We start from the raw sequence: 18,540 nt of genomic DNA on the forward strand, positions 1-18,540 counted from the left end.
CCGAGAAGCGGCGAGCAGAGGTGAGCAGCCCCCGACCGGCGCCGAGGGCGGGGCCGCCAGGTCGGGCAGGTCCGCTCTGCCCCGCCCCGCGCCCAGAGTGCGCAGTCCTTCGGCGACATCACGTCGTGCCCAGGGCCCCAGGAGCATCCAGCGGCGGTCTTCTCCGCACTCGCGCGCCCCACGCTCGCGCCTGCCGGCCCTCCAGCCGGCTCCAGTCGGCCGACTCCTTCAGCGCGCCCTCCTCGGCGTGTGCGCAGCATGGCGCCCCCCCAGGCCCTGTCGTTCGGGCTGCTGCTCCTGGTGACGGCGGCGGTGGCCGCGGCTCAGAAAGGTAGGGAGCGGAATTGTGGGGTTGGCCTGGCTCCCAGCACCCGAGACGGAGACTGGGGGGAAGGGGAGGGCTGCCGCGCTTTCCTGGCTAGAGACCGGACCGCGTCGGGGAAGCCGTGCGAGGCGCCCACCCGCGCGGGGCGGAGGGAGCATCCTCTTGGCGGCTTTGCACCCCTCTTTAAGGGAAGTGGTCCGGGCAGAGACCGAGGGGCAGTCAGGGAACCGAGTGGCCACCACTGGGGATTCTTCGGACTCAGTGTGTGCGACGGGGGTCGGGGCGCACTCGAGTTTCTGGAGTGGCGGAGACCAGCTCCGTCCGGGAGGGGAGCCTGCGACGGCGACTTTCCAGCCCGCCCTTCCCGGTGCACCTGCGGCGGCCCCGGATGTCGGTCTCCGGAGGGGACAGGTGGCTGCGGGGAGGCCACCGGGCCGCTCCCTACGTGCGCGCGGGAGGAAGTCTCTTAGACTTTGACTACAAGGCATGTAGGTGATTCCTTTTTCTAAGTATCATGTAAGTAACGCCAAGTTCGTTGTAAGGAACCCAGAAATATGGATCACCCTATAGGGTAAAACATCCATAATTCTGACACTTTAATAGAATCTCATAATTAATAATTGGGTGTACTTTTTATTTTTTTATCCTCACCGAGGACATTTTTAAAAAATCTTTTGTTCAGATAGAGTGGGAGGGGGAGAGAGAGACACATCGACGTGAAAGGGACACATCGAGTGGCTGCCTCCTGCACAACCAACCAGGGCTGGGGACAAACTGCAACCAAGGTACGTGCCCTTAGCGGAACCGAACCGGGTCTCTCCGGACCGCAGGCCGACGCTCTAACCGCTGAGCCAAACCGGCCAGGGCCTTTTCTTTCTTTTTAATCCTCACCAGAGGAAATATTTTTTTTTTTTCTATTTATCTTCAGATAGAGTGGGAGGGAGGAAGAGAAGGGGGAAAAGAGAGAGAGAAACATCGATGTGAAAGGGACACATCGACTGGTTACCTCCTGCACCACCCTGACCAGGGCGGGGACAAACCACAATGGAGGTTCCTGCCCTTGATCGGAATCGAACCCTTCACTCATTGGTCCGCGGGCGGATGCTCTATCGCTAAGCCAAACCAGCCAGGGCGGGTGTATTTTTCTTTTAAAGATCGCTCTAGCCCAACCTGTGTGACTCAGGAGTTGGGCATAGACCCATGCACAAGAGGTCGCCCCAAGAGATAGCTGGTTCCATTCTATTCCCAGTTAGGGCATATGCACAGATTGTGGGCCAAATCCCCAGTGGGGGGCATGCAAGAGGCAGAGAATTGATGTTCTCTCTCATCGATGCTTCTATCTAAAAAATAAAAACAATAAACATAGCTCTAAACGTTGTCCTAAATCTAAACATATAGTTTTATATCTTGATTTCCACACCACCCATATCACATCCAGAGTTTTCCATTTTCTTTGGTCTTGAAAAACACTATTTAAATGGTGACAGAACAGTCTGTATCATGGAAGGTCACACCATTTTGCAAATGTCCAATTTGTAGTTTGATTCCAGCTTTTCTTACTCTGTGATAAACATCTTGGCTACTATCATCTATAAGATGGTGGGCAGAAGTGATATGGCAGTTGACCAAAATTTTCTGGAAAGGTTTTTATACCCTTACCAGCAGGGCATAGCCTAAGTAATTACACTTTCAAAATAATGCAGTTTAACCAACTCATGGTCTTCTTCATTCCATCTGGGGTTAAATACTGAAATCTTAAATCACTTTAAAGCGATGATAGCTGCTATAGGCCTGTGTTCAGAAAGTCTGTACCTGATTGGTCTGTTTTAAGTTTGACTTTGCTTGGACATGAAAAATGTGCTTTGAGCAGGTATAGTGCTGCATAAGATTTTAACTCCTTGAGGATAATCACTATACTCTCTCCATTTGTGACCCTAACATTGAATTTAGTGCTGGTCAGATTATATAGGTTGTTACTGTTATCATTTAAACAGGGAAAAATTAAAGCCAACTTGGGACATGAAGGATCAATATTAAAATTCTTTGGTTTGTTATACTATTTTTTGTTTTTAATGATTGTACTCTCTTAGCCAGGCGAAAGAAATTATGTGGACTTGCCAATTTGAAGTTAAAATTTACTTTTGAGCCTGGCTGGTGTGGCTCAGTGGTTGAGCATCAACCCATGCACCAAGAGGTTGCCAGTTCGATTCTCGGTCAGGGCACATGCCCAGGTTGTGGGTCCAATCCCCAGTTAGGGGGCATGCAGGAGGCGGCTAATTGATGTTTTCTCTTATCGATGTTTCTATCTCTCCCTCTCTTCTAAAGTTAATAAAGAAAATTAAAAAAATTTTTTTAAATTTACTTTTGAGATGGTCAAGGATATAACTATTAAACTGACATCAGTACTCAGAATGGACAGCAAAGTTGGAAAGTATAATTTTTCTAAGATATAATATAGTCCCAGGGCTGACTATGTTCCCATTAAGCCCCAAAGCAAGCATCTCTTAATAAGAAAATCAATCAGATGGGGTAGAAAGGAAGGGAATAGAATTGCTAATTTTGGGGAGAGGTAACTGACAGGAAAGGGCTTAGCAGAACAGGAAGGGCTAATCTGAATATGGTATTTGGAGGGCTGTATTCTTGGTTTAAAAAATCAAAACAGAATGTGTGCAAATTAGACTATATAATTTGTACAGATTATGTCAGCTACTCTAATTATAGCTGAAAAATAGAACATTCAGGACCACTTTTTGTGGCTTTGTGTCCTTGTAACTTGGGCACTATTGTCAGAACATAATTTAGCTGGGACACCGGAGTTGATAGTTGGATTCACATTTGATTGATTTTTGTAAGAGAGAGGAAGGGAGGGAGGGAGAGATAGAAACATCGATGTGAGAGAGAAACATGGATCAGCTACCTCCTGAATCGCCCCTGCTAGGGATCAAGCCTGTAAACTGGGCAGGTGCCCTGACTGGGAATCGAACCGGGACCTCTAGTCCATGGACGACACTCAATCCACTGAGCCACACTGGCCAGACATGGATTCACATTTTAAAGTGGATTTTTTTTCCCCCTAGAATGTGTCTGTGAAAATTACAAACTGACCACAAACTGCTCTATGAACACTCAAGGTCAATGCCAGTGTACTTCAATTGGTACACAACATTCCGTCATTTGCTCAAAATGTGAGTAGAATATCTTCATTGCTTTTAAACTTTATTTTTACTTATATTTCTTTATTCAGTGTGTTTTGAGTTGGGAAGCCTTTTAATGGCCCTAGGAGTTTGGAGGTAAATTAAAATTTTCTTAAGCATAAAACTGCAGTTACTTTTCAGTATGACGTTACGCTTTTTTTGTAGTGGCTACCAAATGTTTGGTGATGAAGGCAGAAATGTCTCACTCAAAGTCTGGGAGAAGACCAAAACCCGACGACGCTATTCAGAATAATGACGGACTCTATGATCCTGACTGTGATGAGAATGGACACTTTAAAGCCAAACAGTGCAATGGCACCACCACGTGCTGGTGTGTGAACACTGCTGGGGTCAGAAGAACCGATAAGGACACTGAAAAAGCCTGCTCTGAACGAGTGAGGACCTAGTGAGTTGGGCTGCCTATATTGTTTCATGCTTTTCAGACTTGTGTAATTAAACTTCGAATATGTAGTACAATTTAATGATTTAGAATTTAAAAGATAGAAAAGAGGATACGGTGAAAAGTTCCCATCCTGTCTCAGTCCCCCAGTTACCCAGCCTACCTCCATAGAACTGATGTCACCAGTTTACCCTACAACCTTCCAGAGATATCTTATGAATTTTTATTTATTTTTTTTATCCTCACCCGAGGACATTTTTTCCATTTTTTGTTCAGATAGAGTGGGAGGGAGGAAGGAAGGGAGAGAGAGACAGAGAGAGAGAGACATAGACATCGAGTAGTTGCCACTCGCACGACCCAACCAGGGCCGGGGACAAACTGCAACCGAGGTACATGCCCTTAATGGGAACTGAACCCGGGTCTCTCTGGACCGCAGGTCGATGCTCTAATCCCTGAGCCAAACCGGCCAGGACAATTTTATGAATTTTTATAGCAAATTTTTTTTTAATCCTCACCCGAGGATATTTTTCAGATAGAGTAGGGGGGAGGAAGGGAGGGAAGGGAGAGAGAGAGAGAGACATTGATGTGAGACATATTGATTGATTGCCTCCCATACAACCCTGACCAGGGCCAGGATTGAACCACAACTGAGGCACATGCCTTTGACCGGAATCCAACCCATGACTCTCTCATCCACAGGCTGATGCTCTAATTGCTGAGCAAAGCTGGCCAGGGCTATATTTTTATTTTTTTCTTATGGTAGCATATGAAACATAATTTTCCTTTTATATTTTTACTTAACGTTGTTCAGTATTTTAATCCCCCCCTTTTTATTGACATTAGAGAGCAAGGGAGAGGGAGAGAGATAGAAACACCAATGAGAGAGAACATCAGTTGGCTGTCTCCTGCATGCCCTCCACTGGGGGTCAGGCCTACAAACTGGGCATGTGCCCTGACAGAATTGAACAGGTGACCTCTTGGTGCATGGGTCGACGCTCAACCACTGAGCCACACCAGCCGGGCACACTGTTCAGTATTTTAAAGTTGTATTAGTATTAAATGTATATGAATGATTTAAGCTATTTATATATTTGCTCATTTATAGTGTTTTAAAGTGAGATATGGTTGTCTTGGGGATTGTGTAATGAAAAAGAATAGAAACACACTCAGGCTACCATAAGCAAAAACGTTTATTGGAAAGAACTGGAAACTGAAAAGGTATCAAGACCAAGATAGGCTCTCTCTACGATTTTGTCTTCTGGAGCCTCAGGATTATTTTTTGGTTTCTCTCAGTGCCTTTCTGTGTCTTCACTTGACCAGGGCCCAACAGGCCTTGACTTCACATAACCTTGTGTATTGTGGCCAGAGGCCGGAAGGTCAGTGTTAGAAAGGGTTTTCCCTCCTGGATGAGTTCTTTTTTTTTTCAAATACAAGGAAAAGTTTATTTTAGAAAGTTACAGAGGTAGAAGAGGTGAGTCATAGAAATAGGTTCAGGAAACAAGTTATAGAGGCAAAAGAAGGGCCCTTGGAGTTTAGGAGAAAGAGAGAGGGGTGGAAGGGGAGGGAAGGGTGGGCATGCTCCACAGAGAGAGCCACTAGATGAGTTCTTTACGAAAGATATGTGAGGGCCAAGGAAAAAATTAAAGGCATGTCTACTGCATAAATCCTTTTTCTGTTACCTCTACTAGCTTATTAAGAAAATAATATAGCCCTGGCTGGGTAGCTCAACTGGTCATCATCCCGCAATGCCAGGGTTTCAGGTTTCATTCCTGGTCAGGGCACATACAAGAATCAACCAGTAAATACATAAATAAGTGAAACAATAGACCTCTCTCTCTCTCTCTCTCTCAAAATCATTGAATAAAATTTTTAAAAATGTAAAAGTCCCGATAGTCAATACTGTCTTTTTACTTTACAGCTGGATCATTATTGAACTAAAACACAAAACAAGAGAAAAACCTTATGATATTCAAAGTTTGCAGACGTAAGTACTATTCAGTGCATTATATTTGCACAGTCAATACTCAGATCTTCCATCCTACTTTAGAAAAACTAAAACACGTCTCAGTGCTTTTTTGTATTTTTTAAAAAGATACTATGCAGACTATTTTAAGCCTTATTTTAAAATAGAGTTGTAAAATAGTACAAATTTCTATGGTACCCTTCACTTAGATTCACCAATGAATATTTGCCACATTTTTTCTTTATATGTGTGTGTGCTTTGTATATCTATCTAAGCATGTATATTTTTTCCCAGAACCATGTGAGAATAAATTGTAGACATCATGCTCCTAAATACTGTGGTATATCTTTCCTTAGAAACAAAATGCATTCTCTTACATAACCTCTGTAAAATTACCAAATTCAGAGAACTTTAGTTACCATATTGTGCTAGTTTTCCCAGTGTTGTCCTACAATTTGTAACAATTTTTTATCCTCTGACCCAAGACCCAGTCTAAGATCATGTATTGCATTTAGTTGTCATGGCTGTTTATTCTTTCTAACAAGAACACTGTTTTGGCCTTTCTTTGTCATTCATGACTGTGATATTTTTGAAGAATATGAGCAAGTTTTTTTGTTTTTTTTTCCATTCGATCGGTTGCCTCTCCTGTGCATCCTGACTGGGGTCGAACCTGCAACCTAGGTATGTGCCCTGACCAGGAATTGAATCTGTGGCCCTGCAGTGCACAAGCCACACCAGCCAGGGCTGGGCAAGTTGTGTTATGGAGCGTACCTCAAAGTTTGTTTGTGTGGTGTTTCCTTCTAATTTAGTTCAGGGTATACATTTTTCTTTTCTTTTTCTTGATTTATCACCAGCATTTATAAAACCAGTCCTAGGAAAGGAACTAGGTCTGGGATACATACATCATCTTAATATAGTGACTGTCAAGTTATACTTTTCTTTTTTTAATTAAATTTTTAAAAAATTGATTTTAGAGAAAGACCAAGAGAGGGAGAGAGATAGAAACATCAATGAGCCCTGGCAGGTTTGGCTCAGCGGTTAGAGCATCGGCCTGCGGTACAGAGAGACCTGGGTTCAGTTCCCGCTAAGGGCACGTACCTCGGTTGTAGTTTGTCCCCGGCCCTGGTTGGTCGTGCGGGTGGCAGCCACTCGATGTGTCCCTTCACATCGATGTTTCTCTCTCTCTCTCTCTTCTTCCTCTCCTTCCCTCCCACTCTATCTGAACAAGAAATGGGAAAATGTCCTCGGGTGAGGATAAAAAAAAAAAAAAAGAAACATCAATGAGAGAGAACATTGATTGGCCGCCTCCTGCATGCCCCTCACTGGGGATTTGGCCCACAATCTGGGTATGTGCCCTGACTGGGAATCAAACCGGTGACCTCTTGGTGCATGGGTTGATGCTCAGCCAGTGAGCCACATTGGCAAGCAGATTATACATTTTGACAGAAAAATCACTTAAGTGATATTATGTACTTCAGAGTATTCGCATCAGGAAGGACATGATGTCATCTTGTCCCTGTATTGGTGTTAACTGTGGTTAAGGTAGTGTTGCCAGGTTTCTCCAAGATAGTTATTATTATTATTTTTCCTTGATTTGAGAGAGAGAGGAAGGGAGAGGAGAAAGAGATGGAAACATGGATGAGAGAGAACATTGATTGGCTGCCTCCTGCATGCCCCCCACTGGGGATTTGGCCTATAACCTGGGCATGTGCTCTGACCGGGAATCAGATCGGTGACCTTTTGGTGCATGGGTTAATGCTCAACCACTGAGCCACACTGGCTGGGCCCCATTTTCCTCTTTTTTTTTTTTTTTAAACAATTATGTATTTTTATTTATTTATTTATTTATTTATTTTCCTCACCTGAGGACATTTTTGCATTCATCTTCAGCTAGTGGGGGGGGGGGGCAGGAAGAGAGAGAGAAACATCAATGTGAGAGAGACACATTGAGTGGTTGCCACCCACGCTCTAACCGCTGAGCCAAACCGGCCAGGGCCTTTTTCTTCTTTTTAATTAATAAATATAATCTGTAGGCAGATGCTTGATACCCTGTTTCTAATCAAAGTGGAACTTAACTGTTTAGCATCAAATGAATGATTCTAGCCTGAATCAATTATTTATTTATTTATTTATTTTTCTTTGTTGATATTAGAAAGGAGAGGGAGAGACATAAAAACATCGATGAGAGAGAACATCATTTGGCTGTTTCCTGCATGCCCCCCACTGGGGATCAGGCCCACAGCCTGGGCATGTGTCCTGACTGGAAATCGAACCGGTGACCTCTTAGTGCATGGATCAATGCTCAACCACTGAGCCACACCGGCTGGGCATGAATCAATTATTATATTTGCAAAATGGCATACAATTTCCAATAAGTTTGGTTAATGACATTTCCAAGCCTTGAGCTATCTGCTTAGTTAAAAAGTAGTACTTCTCGCCCTGGCCAGTTTGACTCAGCGTAGAGTCGGCCCTCGGACCAATGAGTCTCGGGTTCGATTCCAACCAAGGACGCGTACCTCAGTTGCAGTTCGTCCCCAGCCCTGGTTGGTGTCATGCAGGAGGCAACCAGTATGTGTCCCTCTCACGTTGATGTTTCTCTTTCTCTCCTTCTCTCTCCCTCCCACTCTATCTGAAGATAAATAGAAAAATATCCTCAGGTGAGGATTTAAAAAAAAAGGTAGTGCTTCTTGCCGTGCTGGTGTGGCTCAGTTGGTTGAGTGTCATCTCATGCACCAAGAGGTAGCTGGTTTGATTCTCAGAGCACATGCCCAGGTAGTGGGCTCTATTCCCAGCAGGGGATGTGCAGGAGGCAGCCAATCGATGTTTCTCTCTCTCCCCTCCTTTCTCTCTAAAAATCAATTTTAAAAAAGGTAGTGCTTCTTAATGTTGTGTAGTACAACCATTTTTTAAAAAATACATGATTTTTAATTATTTACAGTGCACTCAAGGAGATAATCACAACTCGTTATCAACTGGATTCAAAATTTATCACAAATATTCTGGTAAGGTTTTTTGTTTTGTTTTTTAAATAAATGAGCTTTAGCAGAAAGTTGGTGAAGCAGTATGGTTTGGGTCTGGTTTTTGGTACTCATTAAATTGCATTTGAGTTGTTGTTTCAGCCCTGGGCACTTCATAAAGCAAATTTCCTGTTTTGTTTGTCTTCTATTGCCTATGGAAACCTCAATTTACCTTTAAAGAAAATATAGTATCTTAGTATTCCAAACACATGCCAGTCTTTTTACCATGGAAAACTTCTCTCTGTGATTGCTATTGACACATATTTACTTTTGGGCCCCTACCTCCCATCTCCTCTGGTTTCAGGAGCTACTCCTTAACCAGTTAGCCCTTCCTTAACTTTTTCAACTCTGAAAATTGCTTGAATAATGTGATGGAACTCTTTCAAAGCAGTATGAATTTATTCTTAAATTCCTCTAGGTTAAAACTGATATTTTTTAGAGACTTTTTGGAAGGAATATACTTTTTTGCTTCCTAACAGCAGATCATGGTAAATGCATACTGCATTTTGGGTTGCACTTCTTTAGCATTTTAGTTTTATTTAAAGTAGTTTTAACCAAATACGGTGCTTTAATATCTTATTCTAAAATCTTTTCTGGAGAAGAAAATTCTCTTGGTAAAGAAGACATACATTGTAATTATCATTGTATTGTTGTCTTAGCTCCCTTGGATAGATTTTAAAACCTCCCAAGGATTTTTATTTTTATTTATTTATTTAGTTAGTTTTTAATCCTCACCTGAGGACATTCCTCCATTTATCTTCAGATGGAGTGGGAGGGAGGAAGAGAGAAAAACATCAACATGAGGGACACATCGACTGGTTGACTCCCACAGGACCCCAGCCAGGACTGGGGAAGAACCGCAACCAAGGTACCTGCCCTTGGCTGGAATCAAACCAGCCACTCATTGGTCCGCAGGACGACGACGATGCTCTGCCGCTGAGCCAAACCAGCCAGGACCCAAAGATTTTTACTTATTTACTTATTTATTTATGTATTTATTTTAATGATTTTAGAGAGAGAGAGGAAGGGAAAGGTAGAGAGAGACAAACATCGATGAGAGAGAACATCAATTGGCCACCTCCTGCAAGCCCCCCACTGACAATTGGGCCCACAACCTGGGCATATGCCCTGACTGGGAATCCAATTGCCGACCTTTTGGTGCATGTGTCGACGCTCAACCACTGAGCCACGCCGGCCGGGCCAAAGGTTTTTATTTTAATTATTAATGATAAACTCAACTATCTACTAGTTGAAACAACACTGATGCGTATAGATTATAGAAAAGCAAACAGTGAATTATTAAATTATTATAAAAGTTCTAATTATTAAACAATGATATTTTCATGATTTTGGTTAATATTCATTTTTGTTTTTTGTTTTTTTCAATTTTCCCCTAGTATGAGAATGATATTATCACTATTGATCTGGTGCAAAATTCTTCTCAGAAAACTCAGAATGATGTGGACATAGCTGATGTGGCTTATTATTTTGAGAAAGATGTGAGTATAATCTTCCCTTGTTTTATTCTTGTGTTTAAAAATGTAATGTTGTTTGTCATGCCTCAGTGGATTCAAGATCTTTCATCATCTGTTTCTCCATGTAGATCAACCATATCTTAACTGTTTTTCTAGTAGTTCTTGTGCTGTAATTAATGTGTCTTCCCTGTCACTTTCATGCACCTTTCTTACTTGTTTGTATATTTACACCTTTTTTTTTTAATCTTCACCTGAGGATATTTTTCCATTGCTTTTTAGATAGAGTGAGAGGGAGAGACGGAGAGGAGAGAGAAAGAAATATTGAGAAAAACCCATCAGTTGGTTGCCTCCTGCTTGACCCCGACAGGGGCTGGGGATCAAATCTGCAACCAAGGTACATGCTCTTGATCGGGAATTGAACCCAAAACTCTGGTCTGTGGGCTGACGCTCTAACCATTGAGCCAAACAGACCAGGGCTATTTATGCCTTTTTATCAAGTTGTTCAGCCTAGAATATCTTCACATAATTCTTTTTTTTTTTTTGCATTTATCTTCAGATAGGGCGGGGCGGGGAGAGAGAGAAACATCAATGTGAGAAAGACACATCGACTGGTTGCCACACACACGATCCCAATCAGAACTGGGGACAAACTGCAACCGAAGTACATGCCTTTAGCAGGAACTGAACCCGGGGCTCTCTGGTCATGGGCCGACGCTCTCACTGCTAAGCCAAACTGGCCAGGGCTCTTCACATAATTCTTATCTATTACCTCTTCGTTGGTAGTTATTTGGTTTTTGTGTATAGCCTTTCCTTGTTATTTTCATGAATAAGATATATGTGAGAAATGCTGTGTAACTAATGTGATAACATTAAGCTTTATAGCTTATAAGCTATTTTAGATGAAATCTGGGATTTGCTTCAAAATAATCTGGTCTGGGGAAGGTGGGGTGGGGAAGATAGAAGGGAGAACAGGTAAAATAAGATCAGTCAGGTGATTATATTGTTGAATCTGGTGATAGGTACATGGGACTTCATTATAGTATTCAATATTTAAAATTGCTTTTCTCGTCCGGCCAGTGTGGCTCAGTGGTTGAGCATCGACCCATGCACCAAGAGGTCGCTGATTTGATTCCCAGTCAGGACACGTGCCCAAGTTGTGGGCCCGATCCCCAGTGAGGGACATGCGGGAGGTGGCCAGTCGAGGTTCTTGCTCATCAATGTTTCTATCTTTCTCTCCCTCTGACTTCCTCTCTCTCTAAAATCAATAAAGGAAAAAAATATTTTAAAAAATAAAATTGCTTTTCTTCTCAATATAGGTTAAAGATGAATCCTTATTTCATTCCAAGAGAATGGACCTGAAAGTAGATGGGGAACAACTGGATCTGGATCCTGGTCGAACTGCAATTTACTATATTGATGAAAAACCACCTGAATTTTCAATGCAGGGACTAAAAGCTGGTATTATTGCTGTCATTGTGGTTGTAACAATAGCACTTATTGCTGGAATCGTTGTTCTGGTGAGTATAGAACAAGTAAAATTTCATTTAAGGGTTGTTTTTGTTTGTTTGTTTTTTAAGATCGAGTCTGGGAGGAGGGGGAGAGAGAGAATCAACAATGTGAGAGAGACACATCAATTGGTTGCCTCCTTCCCAACCCCAACAGGGGCCGGAGATTGAACCCATAACCAAGGTACATGCCTTCACTAGGAATCAAGCCCTCGACTCTTTGGTCATTGGGCCAGCACTCTAACTGTTAAGTCAAACCGGCAGGGCTAAGGGTGTATTCTTTCAAGAAAGGCGACAGTATCGAAAGGCTACATCAGTGTTCCAAAATGATATAATTGAAACAAAAAAATTTTTTTTCTTAATAATTCTCTATCCTTGGCCAGTTTGGCTCAGTGGTTAAAGCATTGGCCTGCAGACCAGAGAGTCCCCGGTTCGGCTTCCGCTAAGGGCATGTACCTCGGTTGCAGTTTGTCCCTGGCCCCGGTTGGGGTCGTGCGGGTGGCAACCAGTCGATGTATCTCTCTCACATCGATGTTTCTCACTCTCTCTTCTGCCCTCTCTTCCTCTTGCTCTAATTGAAGGTATATGCAAAAATGTCCTCAGGTGAGGGGGGAAAAAAAGAATAAAAGCATCAAGTGTACACAGAAGTTTCTGCACTTAAAAAAATAAAAATAAAGATAAAATAATAATAATAATTCTCTATGGTGAGTGCATTTAATGCATTTCTGGTTCCTTTTTATTAAAACAATCACCTCATGAAGCAAGGAAGGAAACTAATCTGAGTAAAGCTTGTAGCTGAACGCCTCACAAGTCAGTTACGTTGCTGTCAAGCAGCAAATGATATTCAGTTCTCACTGCAAACAGTTCAACACTCCTGCCAGGATTAGTGCAAAATACCTGAACTCCCAAATCATTCAATGAAATGAAACAACAGAATACAAATTAAGGTTAGCATAGAAAGAAGTTAAAAGTGATAAATATTAGCAGGGAGGAGAGGGTTAATTGGGGGGAAAAAGAGACATATCTGTAATACTTTCAACAATAAAGATTTTATAAAAGTAATAAATATGAAGCAGCAATTCTAAATTAGAGAGTAGCAAATTGAATTTAGCAGTGCTTCAGAAGAAGGCTGTATCACATGAACAAGCGGGGTTTATGCTAGAAATGTAAGGATGCTTTAGCATCAGGAAATCTTACCAACATAAAGAATTCAGAAATAGATTTGAGGGTGTATGGAAATTTACATTTTCAGTTCAGTGGAATTTTCATACTTGGCTGTCCACTTGGAAAGAAAACAAAAGTTGAATTCGTTTCGCAATAACTCCATTCAGACCCTCAGTTACTGCACGTACACACCCTGGCAGTTCCTTCTTTGTAAACATAAGGGCCTTCAGAAACCCAAAGAAAACTATAAAGATAAGGGGTTAATAATAGCCTTGGGAAACTCAAAGGAATCATGAAAAGAAAAACAATGGTTGCCCTGACCTCTGTAACAGCTCCTCTTGCCCCTCTTCTATCAATTCCCCCCCTTAACGGTGCCCAAAGCAGCACCAAGAGAATGCAGTTTTTCTTTTTTTCCCCCTGTAGTTTGTGCCTTTAAAAGCGGGCAACAAAGAAGGCTCAGGGCTGAGGATTTGGGGAAGCTTTATCCCCCCAGTCCGCTGGCAAATAAAGTGCTCCATTACAGTTCAGCTGTGCATCTCTGGTTATCTCAATGACATGTTACAACAGTTTCACCCCACCATTGTTCAACTGTGTGAATGGCAAAGCAAATGTGAAAGGAGTCAGGCAGTGCACCCGTGTTGAAATAACCTTGTGGCAAAGGAAACCAAGTAAAGCAAGAAATCTGGAATCTGTGAAGGAAAAGATACATCTTTGACTTCACTGAAATTAGCATCTGTATGGCAAAGATACTGTGAAGTAGAAAATATCAGTGATAGGCTGGGGGGAAAAGATTCACTGTGCATAAAACAAAACAAGGGTATTATGCATAATGTATAACAAGCTCTTGCAAATTAATGAGGAAATTAAAGAAAAATGGCCACAGATATGGATAGATAATAATAAACATGAAAGATTAGTCATGAAATCATTGGATTTGTACTGTATAAATGAATGCACAAGTGGTCATGGTCAGGTTATATATTGCAGTGTTGCAAGTAATGGTGAATCTGCAAACAACCTGAGCATGGTATGTTCATGCTATGGAATAAAGTGGCAATTGAAAAGAATGAGTTCAAGCTATAGTTTTTGATCTGGTAGGGTTCCTATGACGATACAGGCTGTGAAATCTATTGCATGATTCCATATGTTTATGTTTGTATTACAATGGAACAATATGTGAGAAAATGCACACCGGGCTGTTAAATTTCATTGAAGATGATTTTGTTTTCTCAGTGCATTGTTTTTGGTTTGTTTCACTGGTTGTGGTAGACTTTTTTTTTTGGTATGTGCCCCTAGTGGGAACCGAACCCAGGACACTCTGGTCCGCAGGCCAACGCTCCAATCGCTGAGCCAAATCGGCCAGGGCAACATTTTTTTTTTTAAGTTGTGAATTTTAATTTAAGAAATGTCTTTACTTGTATTTTATTTTTTTATCCTCACTCGACATTTTTCCAGTTTTTGTTCAGATACAGTGAGAGGGGGAGAGAGAAAGAGAGAGAGAAACATTGACGTGAAAGGGACACATCGTGTGGCTGCCTCCCGCACGACCCCACCAGGACCGGGGACAAACTGAAACTGAGGTCCGTGCCCCTAGCGAAAACTCAACCCGGATCTCTCTGGACCACAGGCCCACGCTCTAACCACTGAGCAAGCGGCCAGGGCTACTTGTATTTTAAAATTAAATTTGTTCATATAAGAATTCTGTGCATTAAGAATATGTGAGTTTAGCCCAGCCGGTGTGGTTCAGTGGTTGAGCGTCGACCCATGCACCAAGAGGTCACCAGTTCGATTCCCAGTCAGGGCACATGCCCATGTTGTGGGTCTAATCCCCAGTAGGGGTGTGTAAGAGGCAGCCGATGGATGTTTCTCTCTCTCATCAATGTTTCTCTCCCTTTCCCTTCCTCTCTCTAAAATCAATTAAAATATATATATATATATACTTTTTACATTTCAGGACCTTTTAAGGGGGATGAGAGGGTGGGAAAGAGATAAACCACAGAACTTATATGCATAACCAACGGACACAGATAATAGTGTGCGGAAGGCAGGAGGAGGATGGGAGTGGGGAGGAGGGAGTTAATGAGGGAAGAAAGGGAGAATATCTGTAATACTTTCAACAATAAAAAGTAAAAATAATAATAATTTTAAAATTTAAAATAAATAAAGTCTCTGATTTAGACCAACTTTTTGTTTGGGTAACAGTCCTAAAATTGTAATCATTTTTCTTCCATTCAGGTTATTTCCAGAAAGAAAAGAACAACAAAATATGAGAAGGCTGAGGTAAATGGATTACTTAATAAAAGGGGCTTTGTTTAATTTTTTTACTCCTAATAATCACTGTATCTTCCTGGACACTGACAGGTCTCAATTACACTGGAGTCCTTTGTAATACTGTTTATAGTGTCTTAGGGATAGTCTTACCGTGCTCCCTTACCTAGATTTTCTTGCTCAGATTTCATGGCAAACCAGCTTGTAATGAATTCTGCCTCGTAGAATAATGGGATAGGATGCCTATGATTTTTTTTACTAAGTGTTAACATTTAGTTGAATCTTTTAGAAGCATACTCTGGTAGATTCATATTAGAGAAACTCAGTATGACTGGTCACCTGATTTATTGTCTCTATGCCAGTGAAATAATCATTAAAAATAAACTTAATTTATGTCCTAGTCAAATCATTGCATACTAACTGATCACAAACACTAGTGTGAAATCTAAGTGTGAGATTGCTAGTGTGTTTCAGTCATTTGGAATTTGATATGAACTCACTTGTCCTTGAATCCATCAATAACATTTTCAGTATACCCACCAATTTTGTATATTTATGCTTTTTTATAATTGCCTGTGTGCTATTTACTGAGGTTTTACCAAATAACATAAATATAAAAGACTATTGAAAAAATCTAATGGAACCAGAAAGTTAATAACATTTTCTTCCCATACCATAATAAATCATCTGGCTTACCTGGTTTGGTGACCACTGGTTTAGAGGGCTATCCCTGAACTGAATCATAACAGAAAGTCGATGACAGTGTGGTACTGTGGTTAAGAACAATATCGACTTGTGCTTGGCCACTTATTAGCTGAACAAGTTATTTAACTTCTTTAAGCTTCCATGTTTCTCTGTGAAGTGAAGATGATAGTACAGATTCGTTATGAGGATTAGACAAAGTAACCCGTGTAAAGTGTTTGTCTCATGCTTGCCACAGAGCAAAATGTTTGCCGTAGTTGGCACCATGTCTCATTTCTGTCTAGAACTAATTATGTGATCTGGGACTAGCCACTTAATTCTGAACTGCAATTTCCTCACCCATAAAAGATTGCTAGTAGAAAATGTATTGGTTCTTCCTAGATGTAAAAATAGTATACATTTAATAAAAAATCTTATCCATTCTTAAAGATCTAGGTTACCTGCTACTTTCCCCTGTCACTTTGGCCATGTTAGCTCTCTAAACAGCAGTTTGAATCATGTATCCCATGCACACTTCCTTGTAAGATAGCTTTCTTTTTTTAAAATTTAAATAAATCTCATAAATGTGGCAGAGAACATCTTGCTTTCCTCTTTAGTCTTTTTTTTTTTTAACTTTTCAGAAAGAATAAAAGATTAGAAAATTATTTTAGCCCGGCCAGTGTGTCTCAGCAGCTGAGCATTGACCCATGCATCAGGAGGTCGCTGGTTCGATTCCCGGTCAGAGCACATGCCCAGGTTGTGAGCCAAATCCCCAGTGAGGGACATGCAGGAGGAGGCCAATCAATGTTCTCTCTTATCTATGTTTCTGTCTCTCTCTTCCTCTCCCTTCGTCTCTCTAAAAAATCAATAAAGCCCTGGCCAGTTTGGCTTAGCAGTTGGAGCGTTAGCCTGCGGACCAGAGTGTCCTGGGCTCGATTCCCGCTAGGGGCATGTACCAAAAAATAAAATAAAAAATTAATAAAGATTTTTTAAAAAGAAGAAAATTATTTAATTTTTTTTCTCTTTTTTCCTCTATTTCAGGTAAAGGAGATGGGTGAGATGCATAGGGAACTCCATGGATAACTGCTGTCATTTGAATGGTAACTGGAAGAAGGGAAATCAGCAGATGGACTCAGATTATAAATTTATGAGCATGGGACAGAGAAATCTTTGAAGACTATTTTAGTTAACAGATATTTGTAATTGTGAAACTTGTACTCAAAATATAAACAGCTTAAAATTGACTTTACCAATCTTAAAGTTTGACCACAGGTGTCATATACATGCAGATCTGATATCCCAGAATCTGATAGTCCCAGAACTTGGACTGCAGAGTTAAAATTATTTATAGAAAACATTGAGGATTGTGTGTTAAATATACTTCCTCAGTAGAGTTTTGTCTCATCCATTTGTGATTGAAAACTGCCTTCCTATTTACTTTTGAGTCTTGTACATAAAAACGTTTTTTATGAATATGAAATAAACATTTTAAAACTGAATTTCTTAACTTTGAATCATACTGAATCAAATTTCATAGTATGCACATAAGAACAGGTTAAGAAATGCTTTGAATGCTACCTACAAATTAGAGTTTTACATGAGTACTTCTAATCATGTGTATTCAATATAAAATGTGTAACCTATATTATATAACTTCTACACAGAAAAATCAGTTTTATTCAGAATGACTCTAAAGATTTTCTTTTAGACAAATTGGCATTTTAGCAAATATGTGTCTTGAGGCAGAATTGATACAGAATGTTACGAACCACGAATTCTATGGTTGGTCAAGTTAGAAGCACCAGTTTTCCAACATCTTACATAGTGAATAATTATGATACAAGTATACAGGGTGGGGCAAAAATAGGTTTTCAGTTCGTATGAAAATAGTACAATAATTATTCAATACAAGAATAAACTTTCACCCTGGCCGGTTTGCTAAGTGGTTAGAGCGTCAGCCCACGGACTGGAGAGTCCTGGGTTCGGTTCTTGCTAAGGGCACGTATCTCGGTTATAGTTTGTCCCTGGTCCCGGTTGTGGTTGTGTTGGTGGCAGCCACTCGATGTGTCTCTCTCACATCAATATTTCTCTCTCTCTCCTTCTCTATCTGAAGATAAATGTGAAAATGTCATTGGGTGAAGATTTAAGAAAAAAAAAGAATAAACTTGCGTGTACTCACAACTGTAAACCTACTTTTGCCCCATCCTGTAGTTTATATGAAGTTAAATATTTTCCTTTTGATAGGAGAATTTAAAAAATACTATGATGCTCAGCCTGTGTGGCTCAGTGGTTGAGTGTTGATCCATGCACCAAGAGGTTGCCAGTTCAATTTCCAGTCAGGGCACATGCCTGGGTTTCAGGCTCAGTCCCCAGTAGGGTTGTGCAGGAGGCAGCCGATCGATGTTTCTTCCTCTCTCTAAAAAATCAATAAATACGTTTAAAAAGTTGTATAAGATGCCTGGCCAGTGTGGCTCAGTGTGGTTGAGAATCGACCCATGCACCAAGAGGTCACTGGTTCGATTCCCGGTCAGGGCACATGCCCAGGTTG

At 41.2% G+C, this 18,540-nt stretch overlaps 1 protein-coding gene and 1 non-coding gene across 2 annotated transcripts; one reads left to right on the forward strand and one right to left on the reverse strand.

Annotated features, from left to right (window-relative positions):
* Positions 1-258: 258 nt before the first annotated feature.
* Positions 259-17,431, forward strand: EPCAM (epithelial cell adhesion molecule). Its single transcript, XM_036263151.1, has 9 exons — positions 259-331; positions 3,403-3,510; positions 3,685-3,925; positions 5,838-5,903; positions 8,821-8,884; positions 10,297-10,398; positions 11,691-11,891; positions 15,279-15,323; positions 17,034-17,431. The coding sequence occupies exons 1-9, from the start codon at positions 259-261 to the stop codon at positions 17,073-17,075; spliced, it is 942 nt and encodes a 313-aa protein (XP_036119044.1). The 3' UTR covers positions 17,076-17,431.
* LOC118631291 lies at positions 6,725-6,825 on the reverse strand. The gene has a single exon (XR_004959777.1). It is a non-coding gene; the product is annotated as a small nucleolar RNA SNORA72 (small nucleolar RNA).
* Positions 17,432-18,540: the final 1,109 nt, after the last annotated feature.

The sequence above is a fragment of the Molossus molossus genome, unplaced genomic scaffold, assembly GCF_014108415.1.
Source record: "Molossus molossus isolate mMolMol1 unplaced genomic scaffold, mMolMol1.p scaffold_m16_p_15, whole genome shotgun sequence".
Classification (NCBI taxonomy): domain Eukaryota; kingdom Metazoa; phylum Chordata; class Mammalia; order Chiroptera; family Molossidae; genus Molossus; species Molossus molossus.